The sequence below is a fragment of the Falco naumanni genome, assembly GCF_017639655.2.
Source record: "Falco naumanni isolate bFalNau1 chromosome 20 unlocalized genomic scaffold, bFalNau1.pat SUPER_20_unloc_1, whole genome shotgun sequence".
Lineage (NCBI taxonomy): Eukaryota > Metazoa > Chordata > Aves > Falconiformes > Falconidae > Falco > Falco naumanni.
This window is the reverse complement of record NW_024427345.1, coordinates 950,180-972,653: the sequence shown is the minus strand read 5'-3', so window position 1 is coordinate 972,653 and position 22,474 is coordinate 950,180. Positions and strand designations below refer to the sequence as shown.

The window sequence follows — 22,474 nt, the reverse complement described above, 5'->3', positions numbered from 1 at the left end:
AGGGGATTTCAAAAGATGTTCACAACAAGGGATTTCCAGAGAAATACTGCAGGCGGTCTCTGCTTAATTTTTTTTCTTTCATTCTTCTGTTCTGAAACCAAATTTTAACCTGTCGGTCAGTGAGATTTAACATCCTAGACAACTGGAGCCTTTTTTCTTTGTTTATATAGACATTGAAGAAAAATTCTCTCTCTAGCTCTCTGATCTGGAATTTCGAATAGGGGCATCTCTTCTTCCTCGTTCTGGGAGCACCTTAAAAGAACCAGAAGGCAGGGTAAATATCCTAAGGAAATGCAAGACACAGACCCATCTTCACAGCTGACCAGATAGATCGGAGCAGCTTACTAACTTCAGTTATTAATGCAGGGAGGAGATATCTTCCAGCAGTTCGCCTATTGTTAGGGGTAGCAGAGGTGAGGTTACACAGGGTCTTAAGGACCGTGGTGTAATTATTTTCCCACTGCACGGGGCTTAACGCAGGCACATGCAGACATTTTGGTTGGAGATAGGTTATTTTTTAAAAATAAAGAACAGCCTAGGACGGGAGGCAGCAGGCTGCTGGAGCAGGGTTTAGAGAGGCTGGAAAAAAAAACCCCACACCACACCACACCACGCTCAGCTGCAAATCTGTTATCTGTATAGAAACAGCATGAGCAAGGTTGGAATTAGAGGAACTAGATATTATGTTCCGCATAAGTTTTTTATTAACTCCAGTCCTCGCCACACACGCAAAAAAGAATCAAAGTAAAAGAGAACTTAGCATCTGAGCTGCAAAAGGGGACTTGCATCGCGAAAGCAAATAGGAAAACAAAACAGCCCTCCCCTCTTCCCAAAAGATCCCCACGCTGAACACTAACTTGCAAAGTTGCCTAGATTCAGCCTTTAAAAAACGCTCCAAGACTGCCTAGAAAATGTGAGCGCATGCAAAAAAAAAACCCAACACAACAACAACAAAAAAACCCAACACAACCAAAAAACAAACCAACAACCAAACCACACACAACACCAGAAGACCCAAACAACCAACCACGTAAGTAAAAGCCCTTCCTGACAAAAGCTAGACGCTCCACTGGGCTTGGAGGAGAATAAATGCCACTTTAAACAGAAAAGTAGAAGAAAATGCTCAGCTTTGCCTGCAAATTCGGCAGATTTCCCCTCAGCACTGCACCCCCACCAAGAGAAAAGACTCAACATACAGTTTTAATTAAACAAAAAAAAAAAAAACAACAAAACGCCAAACAAAAAAAAAAGCCGCCCCAAACATTTTGCATGCATCTTAACGCCTAAAAGAAAGCACAGGCAGCTAAAGTAGTGTTCTGCCCAATTGCCTTTTACCCTCAGCAACCCGGGACCAAATCCTTTTAAAATGCTCATGTAAGTTCATGATCAAAGTTAATATTTGTCACGATGGTGTGCTTTTAAAATTTCACAGACTCTAAGATACTGTGTCTGCGCCTAACATCTCCATTTTTTTCAAAGAGCTTTTCCCATCGTAAAAATTCTTCTCGTTGGAAGAAAGAGCTTTGTAGGTTATAATAAAATCCTTTGAATGCTTATAAAACTCCACATAAAATTTGACCGACAAAACACACGGGCTAGTCCCTTAACCTTTCCATTTACTGCTCTACCTACTCGAATTGCTGTTTTTGCTTCCTTCCTTGGTGACAGAAGAGGACGAGGCTGAAGACCCTGGGTTTGTGTTTTCCTCCTCATCTTCCGGGTCTATACCTTGCTCTCCGCGGGATGACAGTGCGTGGGGTTGGGACTCTGCCTCCACTTTGCCCTCACCCTTCTGCAGGCAGGTCTCCGTCGGATTTTCCGCCCCGCAATAGGCATTTTCGAAGAAGCGGTCGAAACCTTGGGGCAAGACAGTGTTTTTGTTCATGCTGGTGTAGAATCCCGTCGATGCCGGGTGGTTGGAGCTGGGGTGGTGGTGGCTGTACACGCTCTCGTTTTTCATTAGCATTTCGGTCATGGTGGAAGGCGGGATGCACTCTCTATGCATCAGATCTTCTGCGGAATAACACGAGGCGTAATTGCTTCGGTGGTGCCATTTACTTGAGGGGTCTAGACCATAGGAGACCTCTCGCACGGGCTGCACTTGCGAGAGGTTGGTGGAGTAAGGGTAGGAGATTTGGCGAGAGGGGGCCTGTGGCAAGAAAGATGACACAGTTGAAAATTCAGGGACGTAATAGGTACAGCTGGGGAGGTAGAGATTAGAAGCGCAACCTGCCCTTTCTCCAAACTCAGCGCTCCTCTCCTTACGCGACTGGGAGCAGAAGTTGCCCAGGTTCACCGAGTTAAACATCTTTCTCCTTTTCTTGCTCCTATAGCTAGATGTTTTGGATCCGATGTGCGGAGGGGAAAAAATTTGGGAAGGCGAGATGACGCGCTATCCGTCTTAGTCGCTCCGGAGGACACGTGATCCAAAGTAGATATTGTCATATATCAGTTTGGAGCACTTAGATGCGTAGGAGTGGTTCACTTAGGTAAGATCTCAGAGGTTCAAACGATTGGTTTGCAAACACCGCAGAAACATTATGAAAATCAATTGCAGATTTGTATTCATTTTCCTGAAGGCACACCCCTCGTCAGCATTCACAGCAGAACAAGTACAAGGGGTGGCTTGTGAAGTTACTGCTTTTTTTTTCCCTTGCCTTTTTTTTTTTTTTCCTTCCTCCTCTCCTTCCTATTTGGATTCTGCTTGCTGCTTTTCAGCAGGGTTTGGAGATGGGGTGGGGGGGATTTGGGCTGGGGAGGGGGGTGGTGGAGGGAGGGTCTTAGGGAGCTCGAACGGCGTTTTTCCACCCTTTTTAAAAATATTTTAATTACGCTGATTGCTATAATTTATCATTATGGCTATTTCTATCCTTAGAAGTGTTCCTGAACAGACTTTAGGTAGCTCAATAAAATCGCTGGAGGCGCAGAAGTAAGTTTTCCAACATTTCCCAAACCTTGCTGCAGGCGGGAATGCCCAGCTACAGCTAGGCTGCTAAACTATAACTAAAACTCTATATATCTCTCTATCTGGGAGTGAGGGGGTTGGTGCTAATTAACGAGCTTCTAACATACGCTAATTATGTTGATCTCTATGTGCACATCAACTATACATCAGCCAAGGTAGCATGCTTTATGGAGAATATACCATTTAAGCAATGGCAGTGTGCGGGGGATCGTGTAAAGTTTCCAACTTTAAAGTTAAAGCAGGCCTGGCTTAATGACTTTTAATATCGAATTAGTGATATATCAAGGAATAGAACAAATGAATTAAGTCAATGTCTAATAAATATTCGAAAACCTCTTTTTATGTTTGGTTAAATATTTATTACGTAAGAGTGGCATATTGAATATTTAATGCAATTGTTTATTGTCAATCAATGAACATACTTTCAGCAATACTCTCATCATTTATTCCTCCAGCTGAATTTAAAAAGATATTCTTATTAAAGTAATTTGGTTTCTCTCCTGTGCCCCGGGAGCCTCCTCTTCCTCTGTCCTTCTGCATTTTCATACCAAAAAGCAGGGATACCGAAGTGCTGCCAGATATTTTGCGAGTTTTGCAAAGAATTATTAGGCGGGTGGGGGGAAAAAATAAATCTGTTCTGCAAACTCATTGGAAAGGTGCACCTGAAGGACGCGTAACTTGCGCGGTACCAGGCTCCGCGGGGTTATCCCACTGCCTTTAAACAGTCCTGAAAGAACAAAACTGCCTGCAACAATTGGGCGCTAATAGGGTTTTCACCTGGATTAGAAATCATCTGTCTGAGGGGGAGAATATTTCTCTGTCGAGCAGAGGTGGCTGCTTTCATCTATGAATTAAAATATTGCAGCACATATTCCCCTCCCCCCCCCCCCCCCCCTTTTTTTTTTATCCTTTTCTTTACAGGATGCTACTTAGGCATTTTCCCCCGGAACTATCCCTTTTCAAACGCCCAGTAAAAGGAAGAATAAATGAAAATATTAAATTGCCCACACATAAATCCGAACTAAACTCCATCATGGGATCTCTTTGGTGGTGGGCTGAACACTGCGAACAAAAACTGATGTACCAGGAGAGAGTGAGATGCTTTTCTGGAGAGGATCTTGTCAAATCCGAGTTGCAGTCATTTCAAACAGCAAGAAGGAAAAAAGGCAAATCTCAGCATCAGAGCTCTGAGCCTTAGGAGAAGCAGAAAAAGCCTCGACGGCTGCCGTGTTTTCGCTTTGCTTCCCGAAAAAATAACGCATAAACTCATCCGAAAATAACCAATTCACCAAAAGGGAGCAACAGAGGGTCCCAGCCCCGCGCGGGGATGTCCCCCTTGGAGCTGGGCATCCCTGGGCAGCTCCTTTTTTCACTTCGCTCTTGTCTATTTAATTTTCTTTAGTTTGCCAGCACCCAACCTGCTGTTTGCACTGTAACCCGGGGGGTTGCTTAATTCCTAGGCGAGATGTAGAGAAATGGGGAGAGAAACGCATCTCGAGCAGCCGGACGAGCTGCAGCCTCTGCTACTAAAAATATACATATCCTGCGATTCTGCAGCAATGCAAGGGGGAAAAAAAGGGGAGGGGAAGTTGATTTTCAGGGAAGAAAACAGCCTCACAAGCCCGTACCTTTCAGCCGAGCAGAGCGCGAAGGATTTCAGGATGCTTGGGCAAAAAAATACAGTGGATATTTCAGTAGAGCTTTCCAAAGTGTGGTGCTTATCAGGCGGTGTGACCGGATTTTTATGTATTTATTAGGAAATCTTGAAGGGAAACATGGCGGCTTCACATGCTAAGGTTGTGTGCTCTTCCTCACTTTGAGCCTTCTTCATCTCCTTAATGCAACAGCACACTCTTGATCATTTATTCTCATTAATATCTGGTCCGTCCGTGTGTGTGTCCCCCCCCTTCTCTAGCTTTATATTTTCTATTTAAAGAGCCGTTCTCATAAAACCCTTTTTATAAGGGATCCGGGCGTGTGAGTCTTTCATGAGTGCGTGTGTGTGGAGATAGAGATATACACACATATAAATATGTCTGTAATTGCAAAATGAGCTGTGTTTTCCTCTCTAATGCACCGTTTGGCTGATGAATACATATATATATATATATAAGGGCAAGAACTCTGGCTGCAGAGATGGATTTCTTCAGGTTTGTAATCTGCCCTATTTTATGACTTGGACGTCGTTTTGGGCAAAACTTTTAATTAAAGTGTCAGCGATCTTTTAACTTGGCTTTTTATGGACCAATATTAATACTAACTACAAACTAATAATGTTAAGCTATTGTTTATGAGTGTAATTATTTTTCCCCCAAAATCCCTCCTGTTTGAAACCTGCGTGGAGGATCTTCTCCCTCCGATCAAAAGGGGAAAGGCTTTAAGATATATTTTTTTGTTATATTTATTCTGATCTTGATTCCATAGGAAGCCTGTAGGCGTGAAGCTCTGCGTCCAGAGGAGGAACTTGAGCGTGTTGTTAAAAAAACAATACCCGAGCAACTCCTTACACCTAAAACAAAGCACATGCACCCCCCAAAAAAGCCCAACACAAGGGCAAACAACAAAAATCCGTGTGGCATAAAACTCGCCTTCTCTCCTCTAGGTGCGTGAATAATTTATTGCTCTTCGTAGGTAAATACATCTAAACCAAGCCCTGGTGTCGTTTTGGTTTTTAAACCCAGTTTAAAGGGTAGGATTTGCCTGCTTCCTGCAAGGAAGCAGAGAAGAGGCAGCTGTGGAGTCACAGCACTTGAATTTGACCACCAAAGTGACCACCATAAAACGGAATGAAGGCTGGCGGCTCGCATTCCTTTTGGTTGCCCTTTAAAAAAAAAAAAAAAAAAGGAAAAAAAAAAAAAAAAAAGAAAAGCTATGCCCTAAAGTCATTTGCCTTAAAGCATCCAGAGCATGAGCATTTCAATCCCTTCATTTTTAAAATCTGCTTCATTTCCCAGTGAATGGGAAAGGTTACAGCGTGGAGGAGAAAATTAAAGAAAAGCTGTATGTGTGCTCTTTAAAGGGGAAAAAAATATTTAGGGGAACCTGAGAAAGGGGAAGGAAATGTCTGATTTTGTAGATTCTGATATAACGGTGTGTATAAGATGAAGCTGCCCCGTCTAGAAGATTATTTCCCCCCTTTATTCAGTTATTTCTCAGCCAGAGGAAAGGAAAAGGAGGCGGCAGCACCGAGCTTGTCGCTCCTTGTGCCTCCTCTGCAGCTGGATATATAAATACCCAGCTTTGTCCTGGCATCTCAGCCGCAGACCTCTCTACCCAAACTGCCCCAGCAGAAAAAGCAAAGTGCAAGGGAAAAAAAAAAATTTCCAACCCCCCCCCCCCAAGCAACCCTCCCTTGCTCCTGAGTCTGCACTCATTTGCCTGATATAATGCAAACACTTAACACATTTAACAGCGTTTTCAGCAGGCAAATAGGCTCAAGGCTTGTAAGATGTGTTTTGCGTTACTAACAGGAATTTTAAGGGGATGTTAGAGGCATTTCGTGACCAAAAAACATTGTAGCGATTGTACCAAAATCAAAAACTTGGAGTTGTGAAAGTTGGCTTTAGCTGATCTGTGTAAACATCTGAAGTTATATTTTGATTTAGGTTAATCCTGTACTTGAACTCTTCTCAATAAATCATTCCTCTTTTTTTTTTTTTTCCCCTCTCATTGGGGAGAGAAGATATTTTTTTTCCTTCCCCCCCAAGCTGGAGTTATCTGAATGCAGTGTAAATTTGTTAGCAATCTCCCAACTCAGGTCAAAAACTTTTTTGTAAGTATTGCCATAAAGAAGTCTTTGTCCGAGCCATACAGTGGGGAAACTACTGACGGGGGTGGGGGTGATGGGGGTGGGGGGTGGGAAGGAAGAGGGGACGAGAAGAAAAATAAATAGAATAGGATAGATTTTATACCAACCTGGCTTACCACGCTACTCATTGCTACTTACTGTGCTCTCAAGATATCTGCTGCAAAATTTAGACCCTGAACCTTTCCCTATTTCAGCCAGTTGATCAGAGTTTGCTTTGCCTCCTGCCTTGGGGGAAAAAATAAAGGATTTTTTCCAACCTTCATTGCTAACCTGTGCTCACTCGGGGCTGCAAATGCATTGTGAGTGGGGGCAAAAAGCACTTCTTAAGCAGATGCATCTCCCAGTAGCCGCAGAGATGAGCTTTGCTTTTGCTAAATAGGCTCCAACTTCTGATGTCTAATGACTTTGGCCTATCAGATGTTCTCAAAGTGATTTTTCCCTCCCTTCCACGACGGTACTACAATACTTCCTCAGATGGACTTATTAAAAAAAAAAAAAAAAAAAAAAAAAAAAAGCCAACACACACACACACAGAGAAAGAGAAAGAGAGGAAACTCAGGCCAGTAAACAGATTACTAGACACCGCGTATGTGTACAGGAAATCTGAAGGGAGAGACAATAGCTACAAGTGGGAAGCGCTTGGGAAATATTATTGTCCCCAAATGGCAAAGATAAATTTAATTGGATGGATGCCAGGCTGCGAAAGAAAACTATATAAGCTGTGAACAATTCAAAGGGGGGGGGGGGGGGGGGGGAGGGGAGGAAAAGACTTAGATCTCTCTAGACCTGAGCTGCAAGTTCAAAATCATGTGGACTTAATCAAGATAAAAGCAGATTGAACTATGCTTCCCAACCGCAGGCAAGGCTGGGACTGTCTGGGATAAAAATGTGTGGCCGGTGTCGGATTCACATAGAAGTGATGCCGCAGAGGCGTTAAGAAGAGTTGGACTTAATAATAACCAATATAAGTAACACTTTGCCAATCGGCCTTCCCACTTATTTTTATTTTCTCCTCAGCCACGGGTCCTTCCCCACCTTCTCCACAGGGAGAGCTGAGGCCGGGGGAATATCAATGCCTGTGTGTTTCCAGCTATTTATTTACATTATTTTCCTCGGCACAGCTCAGTCGCAGGGAGCTGCTGAAGCATGTGAGGTTGGGGAATTCAAGTAAAACTTCACAGCGTGCTAAAGTCGCTCCTAGAGCCGCTGCGAAATTCAGCTTAGAGGAGACAGGAAACCCAGAGGACCTCGTTAAGCAACACCTATTTCTATTCCACAGCCTCCCTCTCTTTCCCCTCCCTCCAAACCTCTAAAAATACTTGTTTAAGCACAAAGGAAGACATATAAAACACACCCAAACCTTTTAAAAATATCCTTTATTCGCCAGACATTCCCTCTTGATAACTTTAGCAGCGCCACTAAAATGTGAAAAACTGTGTAAAAAAGTCGGAAATTGTGTCAGGGAAAATGTGCTTTCTGTTGGGTAACCCATTTATTCGCAAAATAGCCCCGAAATGCAAAGTTCAGAATAGAATGTGGGCGGCTAATCCTCCTCAGACTTACTAAAACCGCACACACGTTTGCATGCGTGGTATTTAATCCTTAAATACTCAGGAAATAATTTCCATGATTGCACTTCAATACTTTGGCTCCCGCATCCCCTTTTAAAATGTTTTTTACTTTTGAAATATTTTTTCCCCCACAACAGCTAGCAGCTAGATGTATTTCCCCCAGATAACCATTGATCAAAGGCGAATCTCAACAGTTTATGGGGATAACTTCAATAATTCGCAACTGAGGGCGGGGCGGCGCTGGGCTCTTTCTTCCATCCCCGCGTTAATCAGCATAAAATGAAACAAAATTTTTCAGCTGCTTCACGGGGTGACATTTTCCAAACGTATATCCAGCTTTTAGAAGATAAATGCTGCCGGCGAAGGAGCAGAAGGTATAGCTATGGCAAATGCCTGTGTCCACCCCTCTCCACCTACCTATGTAGCTGATGGATGGACCTGCCTTTCCCTATGCACTCACGGCCCCTCTCCTATATCCCCTTTTCGGCTGCAGAGGCAGAGGGACAGGGGCACAAAAATCTCTTCTAAACAAGTTGCTTTACTTTGTGCCCTCCGCGAGAAGCGCGGCTCCTTTACTCCCCTGCAGAGGATAAAGTGACGTTCGCATCTTTTTCTTCACCGGGGGTGAGGCTTGGGTGTTTTGCTGGTGCCATGGTCAGTTGGAATGAATACATACCTAAATTAAAAGTACCCAGACCTCTTATTAAAGTGCTGGCTTCAAAATACCTCATGTAGTGAGAACAGATAAATTATGGATTAAAAATCGGTCCAATAATCGGACTCTTACCTAACCCCTCCTTCTGGTCCCTCCCGTGCATTTTCTTTCTTTCTTCCTTTCTTCCTTCCTTCCTTTCTTCCTTTCCTCCTCGCTTTCTTTCCCTCTTTCTATTTCTTCCTTTCCATATTTATTAGACAACTGTGAGCCTATAGCATGGGTAATTTGTGCAATAGTCTGATTTTTCTCTTACACCATAAATACGCATAGATCTTAATTCATTGCCATATTACAGTCATGTATGCATTCTGATTGAATACTTCTATGGATTTCTATCCCGTAGAGCACAGATTTGCCTAAATAACTACATAGTTATCTTTTCATATTAAACAAAGGCAAATATATGCAAAATTGGCTGCTCCATTGCACTAATCTCCTTCCACCCTTTCCGGTGTTAGGTATCCAACACAGCATTTCTTTTAACCTTTGAGTAAGATCTAAAGCAGAGGTCGAAAATCAGGGGGAATATGTGATGGCCTTTTCCCGCGGAAGTGGAAAATAAAGGAAAGAGGAGCCGTCCCCCCTCCTCCCGGCGTTTTTGGGGGCAGCCGGGCTGCGGCATCGAGCGATGCTCGGGCCCCTTGCAGGGTTACGGGTTTCCAGACGGTCATTGTCACGTCTATGGAGCCTCTCCGTGACCGGGGGGACACACACCCCATCGCCCCCCTCCCCGGATCTGCCTGTTGGAAGAGCAAGCAGGAACAAAAAATCCCCCAAACGAGGAATATCCACATTTTCATGGGTTTCATCCCCGCTGCGGGCTCGGCTCGGCGCAGGCAGCCCCCGCGGCTGGCAGGGGAGGCGGGAGAGGGGAGGGGAGATTTGGGGGCCGGGGTCGGGGGACAGGGGGGTGCAAAGACACAGACCCAGACCTGGCGAAAGTTCCCTCCCCGCCAAGCTTTTTCCTCTTGCTGCCGCTTTCCCACGGCTCAAGCCCGGTGGGTTTGGGTGATTTTTGCCGTTTCGGGTGCGTTGGGTTGGCTTCTCCTCCTCTTTATTTGGTTTTTTTTGTTTGTTTGTTAGGTTTGGGTTTTTTTTCTGGAGTGCAAAGGTTCAGGGTGAAGTCAGCTCCGGGTGAGGAGAAAGGGAGACGGGGGAGGGACAGCACACGACTTACTGCAAGGCGAGAGGTAAAGGGACTCAGCGATTTTATCCACCCCGGCTTGCACCCGACCCCCCCTTTCCACCCCTTTCCCTGGGTTATTGTTTATCTATTATTAACCTCTTCCCCATCTCGGGCTCAGCCCCTGCTCAGATCTTTTCCAGGAGTCAAATATGAGCAGAAACCACCTTTGCCCACGCATTAAAATCCACATTATTTCATTCAGTGTATCCCCATTTTCAAGCACAGACAGCAGACGAGCTTGGCTCAAAACCCCAAATGTCTCCTACACCCACCTACCCCCCCCCTTCTTTTTATTTATTGATTACCCCTCTATGCCCAATTTTCCCCCTCTTTGAGACAAAAAATTCTGCCCCTCTCCCTCCCTCCACCCCCTTTTTTCTTTCTTTCTGCCTCTCTCCTTACCGAGCGAACTTCATTGTTTTCTGGAGGAAATGGTAATGTTCAGACATTAAACCTTAATTGGGCTTTTCTTTATGATGTTTAATTTCCTCCACGGCAGACGGATTTGCATCTTGCTGGGAAAAAGAGAAAGAAAAAAAACCAATATACCAACCCCCGAAGAAGAAAAAGAAGGGGGAAAGACCTTGTTTGAAGTCTGCAGTCCAGCTTAGGGGGGAGAAAGGATGAAAAAAATCAGTATTTGGAGCAAAAGGCTCCAGAAAACCCACTCCCCTTTTGCTCCTTCAGCGCTCGACTCATCTCTCTGCCCCTCGCTGGCTGGACGGTGCGGGGTGAGGGGAAGGGGTTTGGGGTTTTTTGGTAATAATCAGGGTTGCCGCACGGAGCGGGGTGGTCGCCGGCAATGGCATTGCCCCCGGGCTGCGGCGGAGCAGCGCGGACGGCCGCGGAGGGGAGGCTGGAGCCTTAACTTGACCTTCACGTTGGAGGGCGGCTCCCGCCCACCCGACGGGCGGCCCGGACGGCTCCTCCCGCAGGCAGCGGCCCGGGCAGCGCGGCCGCCCTCCGCAGCCGCGCAAATCCAGGGAGAGAAAACCGGCATAAAATCGTGTGTGTGGGGGGGTGGGGGTTAGTGCGGGGCAGCTCCTGCCCCAGAGCCTCCCAAAAATCAAAATCTCCGGAATTTATTTGCAGTCTTGAGTGTGTGTGTGTGTGTGTGTGTGTGTGTGTGTGTGTGTGTGTGTGTGTGTAGGCAACTTTTATCCCCTGCCTAAAAACAAAATCCCGGTTATAGTCCAATAGACCCTTTCGACTCCCCGAGAAATCCGCTTTCACCCCACCGCATCCCCTTCCCCACTACCCACTCTGTCTTCTAAAGAGGCACATTTTTTCCCCAACCACCTTTTTTTTTTTTTTTTTTTTAATCCCGAAATCCATCCCAAAATCCCTTTTTCCCTATAAAAGGGGACAACGCAGAACCGCGGCAGCCAGCGCGGCTCCTCTTTCCAAATAGGTATTTTCTTTAGCCCCATTTAGGAAAAAAAAAAAAAAATCCATGGCAGAGCCATTTCATTGGGTTAGAGGGATTTTTTTAAAGTTTGAGGAGAGGTTCCTAGGACTTTGATGAATGCATTTTGGGTGGAAAAAAATAATGAAGTGCTTGTGCAGATGTGGAACTTTGTCGGTGTTCACCCGCCTTTGTGTGTGTCTGGGGGGGGCAGACAGATGCTTTATTTCACAGTCTCTCTATAAAGAGATAATTATATATCTAGTTATCCACCGGAGCAATAAATACTCTTCATCCACAATTACAGATGAAGATGGTTGGTTTAAATACCCATAAAGTCAGTGTTTGGGCTCTGGCTGGCAGTTGAAAATGAGGGATTGGGGGGAGAGGGAGTGGGGGTGGAGATGAGGTGTAAAGAACCACAGCGGGGAGGAACCCAAAGGAAAAGTCCTGTGGTCCCGGCAGCCCCCCCAAAAATGAGCACGACTGGGTAAAAATATCTGAATATTGCTTTATATGACCTCCCCGGCAGCGGGGGGGGGGCCCGTGGTTGCGATGAATTTGTCGATCTTTGGCTGGGCGGGGGTGAGCTGTGCTGTACTCGTACCTTGCTCCTCAGTTACACACCGGAGCTGTGCACAGATATTCCCACTCCAAGGGGGGGTTCACATACAACACACCACACCCCCACCCCCACCCCCCATGTACTTTCGTGGATTCCCGCAAAACCACATGGGATTTATTTTTCAGAGAGGAGAGGAAAAAAAAGCCCTGGCCCACACCATTATTAAAATATCATTTTTAATATTATCTCTATCTCAAGATAGTTTGAGTTGAGGTATGTAGGGCCTTTTTTTTTTTTTTTTTTTTTTTTTTTTTTACTTTTCTTGATTTTACTGGACCTGACGCCTGCCCGACATTCCTCATTGCTACCTTGGGTCTCACACTGTACTTTTCCATACCTAATTTTTTAAATGCTTTCTCCTTTAGCAGCGTCTCGTCTCACCTCATAATAGTTTACTGGGTAATCATAAAAATAAAATGAATTTCCACACTCTCTGTAATTATCGACACTTCTCCACCCGACGTGTAGGTTTGGGAGGCACAAGAGTGTACTGGCTGCAAAAATTAATATTAATACACTTTCCCTTTGAAATAAATTAATTTTGGCAAACGTTTTTATAATGAGATATCCTGATGGTTTATATGTTCTCTGTGGCAGTGTTTGGCTAACCCAAGCCTAAAATTAAAGCACAAACTCTCTTAAAAAATTACAGGTAGATTTTTAACGCGGATTTGAGGCACATGCGCTCATATTCCAGCTAGACCAAACCACGGGCTAAATGTGATTTATTCTGACTGAGAGGGATATAAGAGTTCTGCATTTTTCTGGTATCAGAAATGGTGGTGATGGTGGTAGGGGGATCCAAATTTCTGCACTGACAAAAGCTGGCTAGATACTTTACTTTCAAAAATAGTAATTTTTTGATCTGAAATAGGGAGAAAGGAGAGCTCCCCTTCACTTAAGCTGCAGAGAAGGATAGTTAGTACGAGATTTATTGGGGACTGAGGGGCTTGTATCTTTATTTCCTATTTGAGCAACATGAAAATAAAGTCGCTTAATGAAGTCTGACTCTAAAAAAAAAATAAATACGGAGTTTGTGGAGAGTCAACAAGACGCAGCCATTAGAAAATCCGCGCAATTTAGCCGCAGTAAGGAGTACAAGCCGACTGATCTTTTTATCTTTCTCATCCTTTTCATCTTTATTATCACTCTTGTTAACAACACCAATGAGACTGGATACATATATCTCCTTTAAATGCAGTCATCCATGGAGCCATTGTAGTTGCTAGCTACAGATATATTAATTAATTTATTCTCTCAACAGTAAAATATTGCTGTGTCTACTTGCTACCTACCAAGCAATAAAAAAGAGGCTTTCTTTTCCCCTTCTGCACTTCATTAGGCTTTACCTATAAGTTTCTATTTGAAATGATTTGCTTAAAACTAATTACTTGCAATGTACTTCATTTTCCTCTCGCAGGGTCTGGAAGGTTTCAAAGTGGGGTGGGTGGCCATATGTTGATAAATGCTGCTAATTATTCCCACTCAGTGTTTATTTTACATTTATGAACCCCCACTCGGAACCAAACCAAGGCATTCTTCGGCAATAATGCACTGGCATATTAATGATAAGGGGGGGGGGGGGGGGGGGAGCATGGGCCTTGAAAACAGTCCCTATAGCAGCACGGGGCAGGAAAGCAAACAGTTAATTTATCACGGAATTAGCCAAAGGACGGAGCCTGAGCCACACACAGTCCAGGAGAAGGAAATCCAGCCATTCTTCTTACGTTAATGGCAATTATTATATTTATTGTTAATTGCTGTAATACTTGAAGCTACAGCCCTCTGAAATGCAGCTGCGAAGAGGTGCTTTGCTTTTGTCTGGGTTTGGGGGGGCTGAGAGGTGTGGGCTGAGGCGGGAATGCAAAATATTTCCACGCATGGACACGGGCATCTCTAAGCTGCTGGACAGGAGCCCCCAGATCAGTATTTTCCCCCGCGTGTCATTCCCACGACGCCCGCGTGCAGCCCCCCCCAGCACCCAGCCCCCTACTGCTGCACCCCCAGCAAGCCAAGGTGCCCCCCACCTTCATACCCACCCCCCGGCACCCACGCTGCTTTCACCTCGCTCTTTGTGCTGCTCCTTTTTGGCCAGGTCCGAGGGGCTGAGCCCACACAAAGCCCACGCACACCCGGGGGCACCTATATGCCCCCCCAGTCTATAGCACTCCATGCTCTATAGGCTACGCCTTTACTCTTTATTTGGGGGGGGGCGTATAGAGGGGGAAAAAAATAATTTCCAGGTCCCTCCCCTCCAGGCGAAAGCACCAACCTGGGTGTCAGCGACGTGGCCGGGTTTATTTTCTCTTGCACTTTTAAATCTTCCTGTTCTTCCTTCTGCTAAACCAGCTCTGGGGCCGCCTAGATTTGGGTGTAGAAAAAACCGATTTTGGCTCAGGAAAAGGGTGTTGTGAGAAAACGAGGAGCGGCAGAAGGGAATTTTGATTGTCTACCTCGATTTTCGCTGTTGCTCGCGGACTGGCTGATTAAACTTTGCTTAAAGCGGCTCTTAATGGCTTTGAAATGAGCTCAGCCCCAAGTCGGGCCGGGCTTTGCAGAGGGAGTTCAAAGAAATCAGACATTTCTTCTGCACAAAGGTGTCAAGAACATATCTCCTGGCTCAAAAAAAAACCCTCCCTTTTTGTATTCTTGCTTTGCACATTGTATTTCCCGCATTGAGTCTAGGCTGGAAGTACGGAAACAGGAATAAATCCCTAAAACTGACCCTCACTCATTAATATTTTCTACGATTTCTGCAGTAGCTGTGAAATAGCACCTCGGTCTTTGTCATTAACGGTAGAAATATTCCTCGCAATTAAAGAGATGAGGGTTTTCTCCCTTCGCTAACAAATCCATTTTAAAGCCGGAGCAGTGAAATACGCTGCTGAATAAAAGAAACCAGTCCAGAAATAATACAGATTTTATGGCGAAGCAACAATTTGTTCTATCCGCTCGCTGGTAATAAATAAGTTTTATCTATTTTCGCGAGTGTTTGAATGTCTTTGAAACCCAAGTATTCCTGCTCAAGGTGAACCCACTTACAATATATACAATTTATGTCACCCTATAGCACTCAAACCCTGTTAGGAGTAATTCCTCCTCCTGCCCATTTTCCTCCAGATTGGTGCAGGGACACAGAAAGAAGGAAATAAAAGTGGTTAAAAGTCTAACCTGAGCTTGCTCGTACAATGTATGTGCACTTATATTCTCCTGGAGCAGAAGAAACAGACGGAAAGTGTGCACACCCGTGTTAAAAAATAATAATAATAAAAAGTTGAAAAAGTAACTATTACAGGAAAAAAGTGAGTTTTCACTCTGTAGAAAGGCCAAGCCCTGCAGATGTCCCCAACTACTGCTTCTGCATGTCCCAAAACTCAGATCTCCCCGAAGGGGAGGCTGGGTCTGGCTGCTGGAAGGAGCAGAAGTGGGGCCCATTCCTGCAGAAATATTTGCTTTCCTCCTTCTTCCTCTCCTGTCCAAATCAAGCAGCTCTTGGAAAAAAAACCCAAGATTCAGCTGCTCAGGACTGGGTGAATCCTCTCGTCATTTTGGAAGCCCCCAGGTGCACCCACCCTGTGTTGGGGAATCCTGCCCGTGAAAGTGGAGGAAAATATATTAATTTCTCTTAATCTCCTGTTTTTCGCAGAAAACCTGATCTTAAGTCCATCAGGCTGAGGCTCAGGCCAGTGGCCCCCAGTGTGCCCAGACAGGAGGGTGGGCTGAGCTGGGGGTCACTGGGCTTGGGGCTGGATGCGGCCAGGACTGGGGGAAGGACCAGTTAATTCGCCATAGACCCCACCGTGGTTTTCTTTGACATTTCTTTAATAAAAATCCCTTCTCCATCTTCCAAAAGCTTTTTTTCCCCCCGGCCTCTGGGAAGTGTGTGACATCTCCCCCGAAAGGAAAAAGCAGAGAATCCATTATATACAAATATCCGCTTAGAGAGAGATCGAGGAAATAATAATCTAATTTATTTAAATAGGCCTGACGGGGTTACTTTTTTCTCTTGTTAAATGAATCTGCTGCGAATTTACGCCGAAGAAACGCAATAACGTTGGTCCTAATAACCATAACAATAAGCATCAACACGCCCGAATCTAAACCCAGTCTAATATATTTCCAATTTAAGAGCTGTGCTTTCACGTCTCATTCCCATCTTAAAGTCATACCCAGGCTATCTTTGACATTCCTCTGGTTCCTATATCCATAAGGAAACCCATCCTTATATATACATATGTACATATAAACCCATATGTACATAGGCACCGTGGGAGCCCAGGGGCAAGGAGAGGTATAGTCCTCCTGCACCCTCCACCAGAGACAAAAGAATCACATTTAGCCCACATTCGAGCTTCTTTTAAAAAAAAAAGGCGTCTCAGTTGAGTTTTGCTTCCAATTAATGCTACGCGCAGGAGTATAATTCTCATTAAACCAGCAATTTGGAGATTAACTTATGCTTCTTGTTTCCCTAGGATTTTTCTAATTATATTTAGAGCAAGCAATATTTCTTTCCTTTTATAACGCATTTTACACATCCATTTAATTACCTTTTTTTTTTTTTTTTTAACCAAAAGATGATCTACAAGCCACAGAAGGCATGGCTGGCTAATATATTTTTTTGGTTTTGTTACTCTTTTATTAACCTTACAAGTTAATACTAATTTTAAATAGCAAACAGTAAATCACCAAATAGATGTTTTGGGCAATTTTATTTATTATCAAGAAATCACATAATAATACATTATTTTTATTATTATCATTATTTTTATTATTATTATTATTGTGAAGCAACTTTTTACATGACTATATAAAGCCAGAACGTGCTATAACAGACATTTGCATAGACCCTACATAGAATAGCTTGAGGTAAGAAACATTACATATGAACTATACTGCGAAGGATGCATATTAACAACCGCAATAACCTAGACTAGGGGATACAAGCAGAAAAACCGATGCCACGTACACGGAGAACAAACACAGAACGAACAGAAATCCCACCGAGCCGCCTTTTTAAAGCAATCTGGAAGAGAATATTGCATATATTTTCGTTTTCTTCGGCATTTTCTCTAGGGGTTGCTGCTGGTGTCCTGGCCTTTGTGTTGGGAAGGACGGTGGGGTGTTTTTTTCGGGGGATACAAGTGCCCCTCGGTGGGTGAAGAATAACGAAACGGATTGATTTGTTTTTTGGGATGGTGGGATTGAAACCCAACACAGCATTCCTGACATCTCACCGTAACTCACCCTCATTCCTACCTTCCCCAGACCCCAGCCGCCCTCCCCACCGCCCCTCATTGCGGGGGCAAGGGGGGGAGGGGCTGTTGGGGGCTCAGTTCAGCAAAACCTGCGTGGGTTTGGTCCTTTATTTCCTTGGAATTACACTCCCCCGCTCCCCACGACACTGCACAGCCCGAAGCGGGGCCAGCTCAGCCCTGCGACAAGGTGCTTTGAGAGCACCCAAAGCCACAACCGCCCCCCCAAATCTCCCCCCCAATCACCCCCCAGTCACCCTTCCCACCCCCCAAAATCTCCCCAAGACATTGCATTCCTCCACATCGCCTTCCTCCTTTAATTGCACATGGTTGAGCTGGAGCATCTAGAGATATATCTATATACGTGTGTGTTTTAACACATCCTAGGCTTTATTGCACAGCATCGCGCCAGGCGATACCCTCCGCGGCGGCTCTTTTGTGTGGGAGGAGGGGGCAAAAGGGGACCCTCACCCAGAAGCCAGCATTGAAGGAGGAGATGGGGGTTCTTTCTTTGGGGGAAAAAAAAAAAAAAAAAAAAAAAAAAAACACAAGTGGAAGGAAATAAAGCTGTGACATTTCCCGGGCTGGGAATTAGAAAAAAAAAAAAACACACAGGGGTGAGTGGAAGAAGAGGAAGCAGCCGGGGAAGGAATGGGGCTGAAGGGAGAGGGGGGATGTCTGCTGGACGCTCCTGCAGAAATAAAGCTGAAGGAAAAGGCTCCTTTCAGCCCAGGGAGGGATTTTTTTTTTTTTTTTTAAGGAGTCGGCTCCATCCTTTGCAGCTCGTAAATAAAAGCATTCCTCGGCGCTGCTGGTCATGACCATGAACGCGGGGAAGCGGGAGCACGTGGTGAGCATCCAGACTTCCCAGAAAACGCTGCTTTGCCATAAAATTAATCCCCCCTCCGATATAAAACGAATGGAGCAAAGCACGGCGCGGCAAAGCACCGGGCTGCAGCACCACCTTCCCCCTCTCCCACTTCAGCTTGAATTAAAAATTCCTATTTTTTCCCCCTTTTTATCCTAAATTACAATTTCCCGGTAATCTTCCCAGGACCTTAAACCTACTGCTTCCCCCGTCCTCCCCTCCCTTGCCTCACTTCCCCCCGACCTAAAAGTGCCTCGATCACCAACCTGACAAGGAATCGCCAAAACTGGTGTTTTTCCCCAGGAAATCCGAGCACACGTACAAAGAAAACTTATGCCGCATCCTACCAGGCCCCTCTCTATTGCCCTGAAAGGGAAAAAGCTAGACAAGGTTTTTGGGAGACAATCCTGTCCCTCCACAAAACTGAAACCTTTTCTGAAAGATGGGCAGTCTCTATCTGCAGCGGGCAGGAGTTTTTAGGGAGGGAAAGAAAAGAAAGCATCGCCCTTGCTAGAAACCTACGGTACTACAACCTGGCGGGCACTGGGAAAGGGAGACATAGCTGGATGGGACATCTTTCCTTAAAAAATCCCAAACCCTCTTTAAAAAAAAAAAAAAAAAAAGAAGTCAGAAAATAGCGCCCAGGAGACAAAGCACATCTTTTCAGTTATCCCAGGGAAGGAAAAATGTGACTCCAACAGGCTGTTATCACCGGAGGGTACAAAAAAAGGGGTTTTTTTCTACCGATTTTCCTACGGTGTCATCAATAAACACAGCAAAACAGCGTGCATACTCCACCAGCAGCGCTTTTCCAAAGCAAAACATAATTTTTTTTTTAAGAGGAAGGACGTGGTTTCAGGATAAGTGTAGAGAAACTCTGTGAATTCAAATAGAGAGAGAAAAAAGTCTCTGAAAGGCTCAGTTTGCATGGAAGGAAATTCTGATTTTTTTTTTTCCTAGGAGGGTTTTCTAGGGGTATGTGTGCGTTTTCCTTTTCCTTGTGACATTCTGGCTTTGAGGACAACACCGCCGCCTCCATCAAAGCCTCATATCTATAGGGACATAGTGTGATACACATACCTCGTATATTATATAGATATATACCATGTACACCGGATATATACACAGTCTTTGTCGCCTCTTCCTAGAGATCCTGATTAAGCCTAGAGATACTGATTAGACGCAAACCCTCAATTTAGACTGAGAAAAAAACATCTTGGGTCACACCGTGCACTGAAAAAAAGCATCTTCCATAAGGGTGCGGGGCTGGTCCTATAAGACAACATACCCCATACCCCATACCCCCACCCCCATTCCTCTATTTTTGCTATTTTCCCCTCCCGCTTTCCCACTAAACACCAAACCAGCCCTAAACCCTGCGTGGCAGCCTAGGAGAGGGTCCAGGACCCACCCTCATCACCCTCAACCCCGGTCTCGCCGCCAACCGAAGGCGGGCAGGGGTGGAAATGGAAAGGGGGGGGGAGCAGGACCGGCGGCCCCCGACGGCCCCGACGGTGCCCGGCGCTGCACGGAACCCTACCTGTGCTGCTGGCAAAGGACAAGTGGCTAAAGTGGCGCTCGGAACCTCCCCGTCAGCCCGCCGAGCATCTCTGGAAGCCGTCCGTCCCCCCGCGGTGCCGGCGGAGAAGATGCATTATTTTATTATTATTATTATTTCGCTGTCGGGTTTCGTATTTTAAGGGAAACCGGTTATTTATTAATATTATTTCTTTATTCATTGATTTCTGGGTAAGGATGGGGGGGGGGGGGGATTAAGAGTGATCAGGTAAAGTCCCGGGAGCCTGGGTGAACACTAGAGTCTATATGGTTTTTTTGTTGGTGGTTTGTTTTTGTTTGTTTTTTTGTTTGTTTGTTTTTTGTTGTTTTTTTTTTTTTTTTAATACCCGACACGGACGCTTTTAAAACTTTAAAAGAAAGAAAGGGCTTGCTCTCTCAGGAGGAGTCTTTTCTTTTTCATACGCCGGTTCTGGAACCAGATCTTCACCTGCTGGTCGCTCAGGTTTAATCGGTCTGAGAGCTCCCTCCTTCTTTGGCGAGTAATGAATTCATTGACCATAAACTCCCCTTCCAGCTCTGCCAGCTGCAGCTTGGAATAGGGTTTTCTTTTTTTCCGGGACCGTGTGTGCATCGGGTACCAAGGAGCACCTGGCAAAGGGGGAGCGAGAGTTGAGCACTTGGCAAGGGGAGAAAAAAAAAAAAAAAAAAGAAGCCTCTTTAGAAAAAAGGGCACCCACAGCACCCCTTCCTGCACCTCTCCTGTGGCCCCACTGTCCCCGGGGACCCCAGCTGTTCTGGCCGTGGGTGCTTAGGGATGCTCCCAGGGCCACGGGTGATGCGTGAGGCGGGCACAGGAGGCAGAGGAAGGGAAAGGTGGGGAGCGTTATAAGCGGGGCAGGGAGCAAAGGACTATCAAGGAGCGGGCGACTAACCTGGGACACCCCGGGAAGGGCTCCGGCTTCGCTAACAGAAAGAAATCTCCACCCCGATGCCAACTTTGAAGGCTGTGGAGTTTTTTTTTTAAGCATGCCCCACTTCTCCCCCCTTCCCTCGGGCAGACACACCTCTGCGATGTCCCCAAAAAGCGCCCTGACGCTCCGCCAGCCCTCCGCGCCGCGCAGGGATGCGCAACCATTGCCCCTCTTCGCGTCTCTCTCTCTCTTCTTCTTTTTTTTCCCCCCTCTTTTTTTATGGGATATTTACATGTTTATAGCCTTTTCTTTTAAAAGAAGCACCACCTAATAAAACATTAGGGATTTCGGTGCTACCCCTAGTGGCCTCAGCACACATAGACACGCCGCTTCCCATCGCTCAGCCCATGAATTACACCACGAAGGAGCCCCAAGCCGGCAAGTTTCCAAGCAACCCCCCCCCCCCCCCCCAACACGACCAGCTCCAGCCCCGAGACCCTCCTTCCCGGGTCTTACCACCGTTGCCTAAAGTGCTGCCTTGGTTCAGGGGGGAGACCAAACCCCCCGCTTCGCCGCTCGTGCCTTTATTCCCTTCATTGAGCAAGGAGGAGCTGGAGTCTGACTCCAAGGACTGGCAGGACGGAGGGTCGTGGGGCACCGCCTCGCTGGCCGGATAGTCATATTTGCTGAAATTCCCCCCCATGCCAGTGGGGAGGCTGGACTCGAGGGGCAGCAAGGCACTGTCCCTGCCCCTCTCCTCCCTCTTGAGCCCGGTGCTCTCGGAGCAGGTTTCCCGGTAATAACATTTGCTCTCCTCCACCCGGGCGAGGTCGCAGGCTCTGCCGAAGGAAGGGTTAATGGAGACGGGGCTGCTCAGGTAGGGCTGCGGGTACCCGTTGCAGGGCTCCGAGGATGCCCAGGGCAGGGAGCAGACGTTATCCCGCCGGGGGTAGGAGAGGGAAGGCAGCCCGGGCAGCTGCCCTCCGGAGGCACGGAAATTGGGGAAGTAGAAGGTGTCTCCCGTGTGGATGTTCACCAGAGGTCCCACAAAGCCGGGATTAAGGAGGTTGTGCTCGCCCATTTCCGCGGGCCTGACCGAAAGCTTCTACTTTATTGCTATCTGACATTAAACATAGTTAAACCGACGGCTCGGCCCTATTGGTCCGGGGGGGTCACGTGAGCCCCAAATTGCTCTGGGAGGGGGGGGGGGGCCCTCCCCTCCCCTGGCAGCCGAGACAAAACACAACAGCAAGTTCCGCCTTTTTACGCCTTTTCTTCCCCCCCCCGGCCCCTTTCACCCCCCCTCATAAAAAAATCATAAAAAAATCCCATAAAGCATTTTATTAAAAAAAAAAAAAAAAAAAGCAACGGCTCCCAGCGCTGGCTTAAGAACCGCGAAGCGCCCTAAAATGTCATATTTAGCATAAAATAATCGATAGGCGAGGGTTTTGCCCCAAAACTGCTGCGCGCCCCTCCCCCGGCAACACTTCGGCGCCCTCCACCATCTGCAAAAGAGAGGCTGGTTCTCATTAATTAGCTCCTTTATTAACTAAAACAGTTCGAATTTACAATATCTCCCCAATAAATTACTATTAGATATTGTGTCATATAAAGTTTACGGGCTTTTTAAGTAGACGAATGATGGTGCCC

The 22,474-nt window shown here is 46.0% G+C and overlaps 2 protein-coding genes across 2 annotated transcripts; both read right to left on the bottom strand.

Moving 5' to 3' along the window:
* Window positions 1-19: 19 nt before the first annotated feature.
* HOXC11 (homeobox C11) lies at window positions 20-2,308 on the bottom strand. Its single transcript, XM_040581153.1, has 2 exons — window positions 1,633-2,308; window positions 20-252 (listed from the first exon to the last, which is right to left on the bottom strand). Exons 1-2 carry the CDS (start codon window positions 2,306-2,308, stop codon window positions 20-22), a joined length of 909 nt encoding a protein of 302 aa, XP_040437087.1.
* Window positions 2,309-20,322: 18,014 nt separating this feature from the next.
* HOXC12 (homeobox C12) lies at window positions 20,323-21,905 on the bottom strand. The gene is made up of 2 exons (XM_040581201.1): window positions 21,341-21,905; window positions 20,323-20,561 (listed from the first exon to the last, which is right to left on the bottom strand). Exons 1-2 carry the CDS (start codon window positions 21,903-21,905, stop codon window positions 20,323-20,325), a joined length of 804 nt encoding a protein of 267 aa, XP_040437135.1.
* Between the last annotated feature and the right edge of the window lie 569 nt (window positions 21,906-22,474).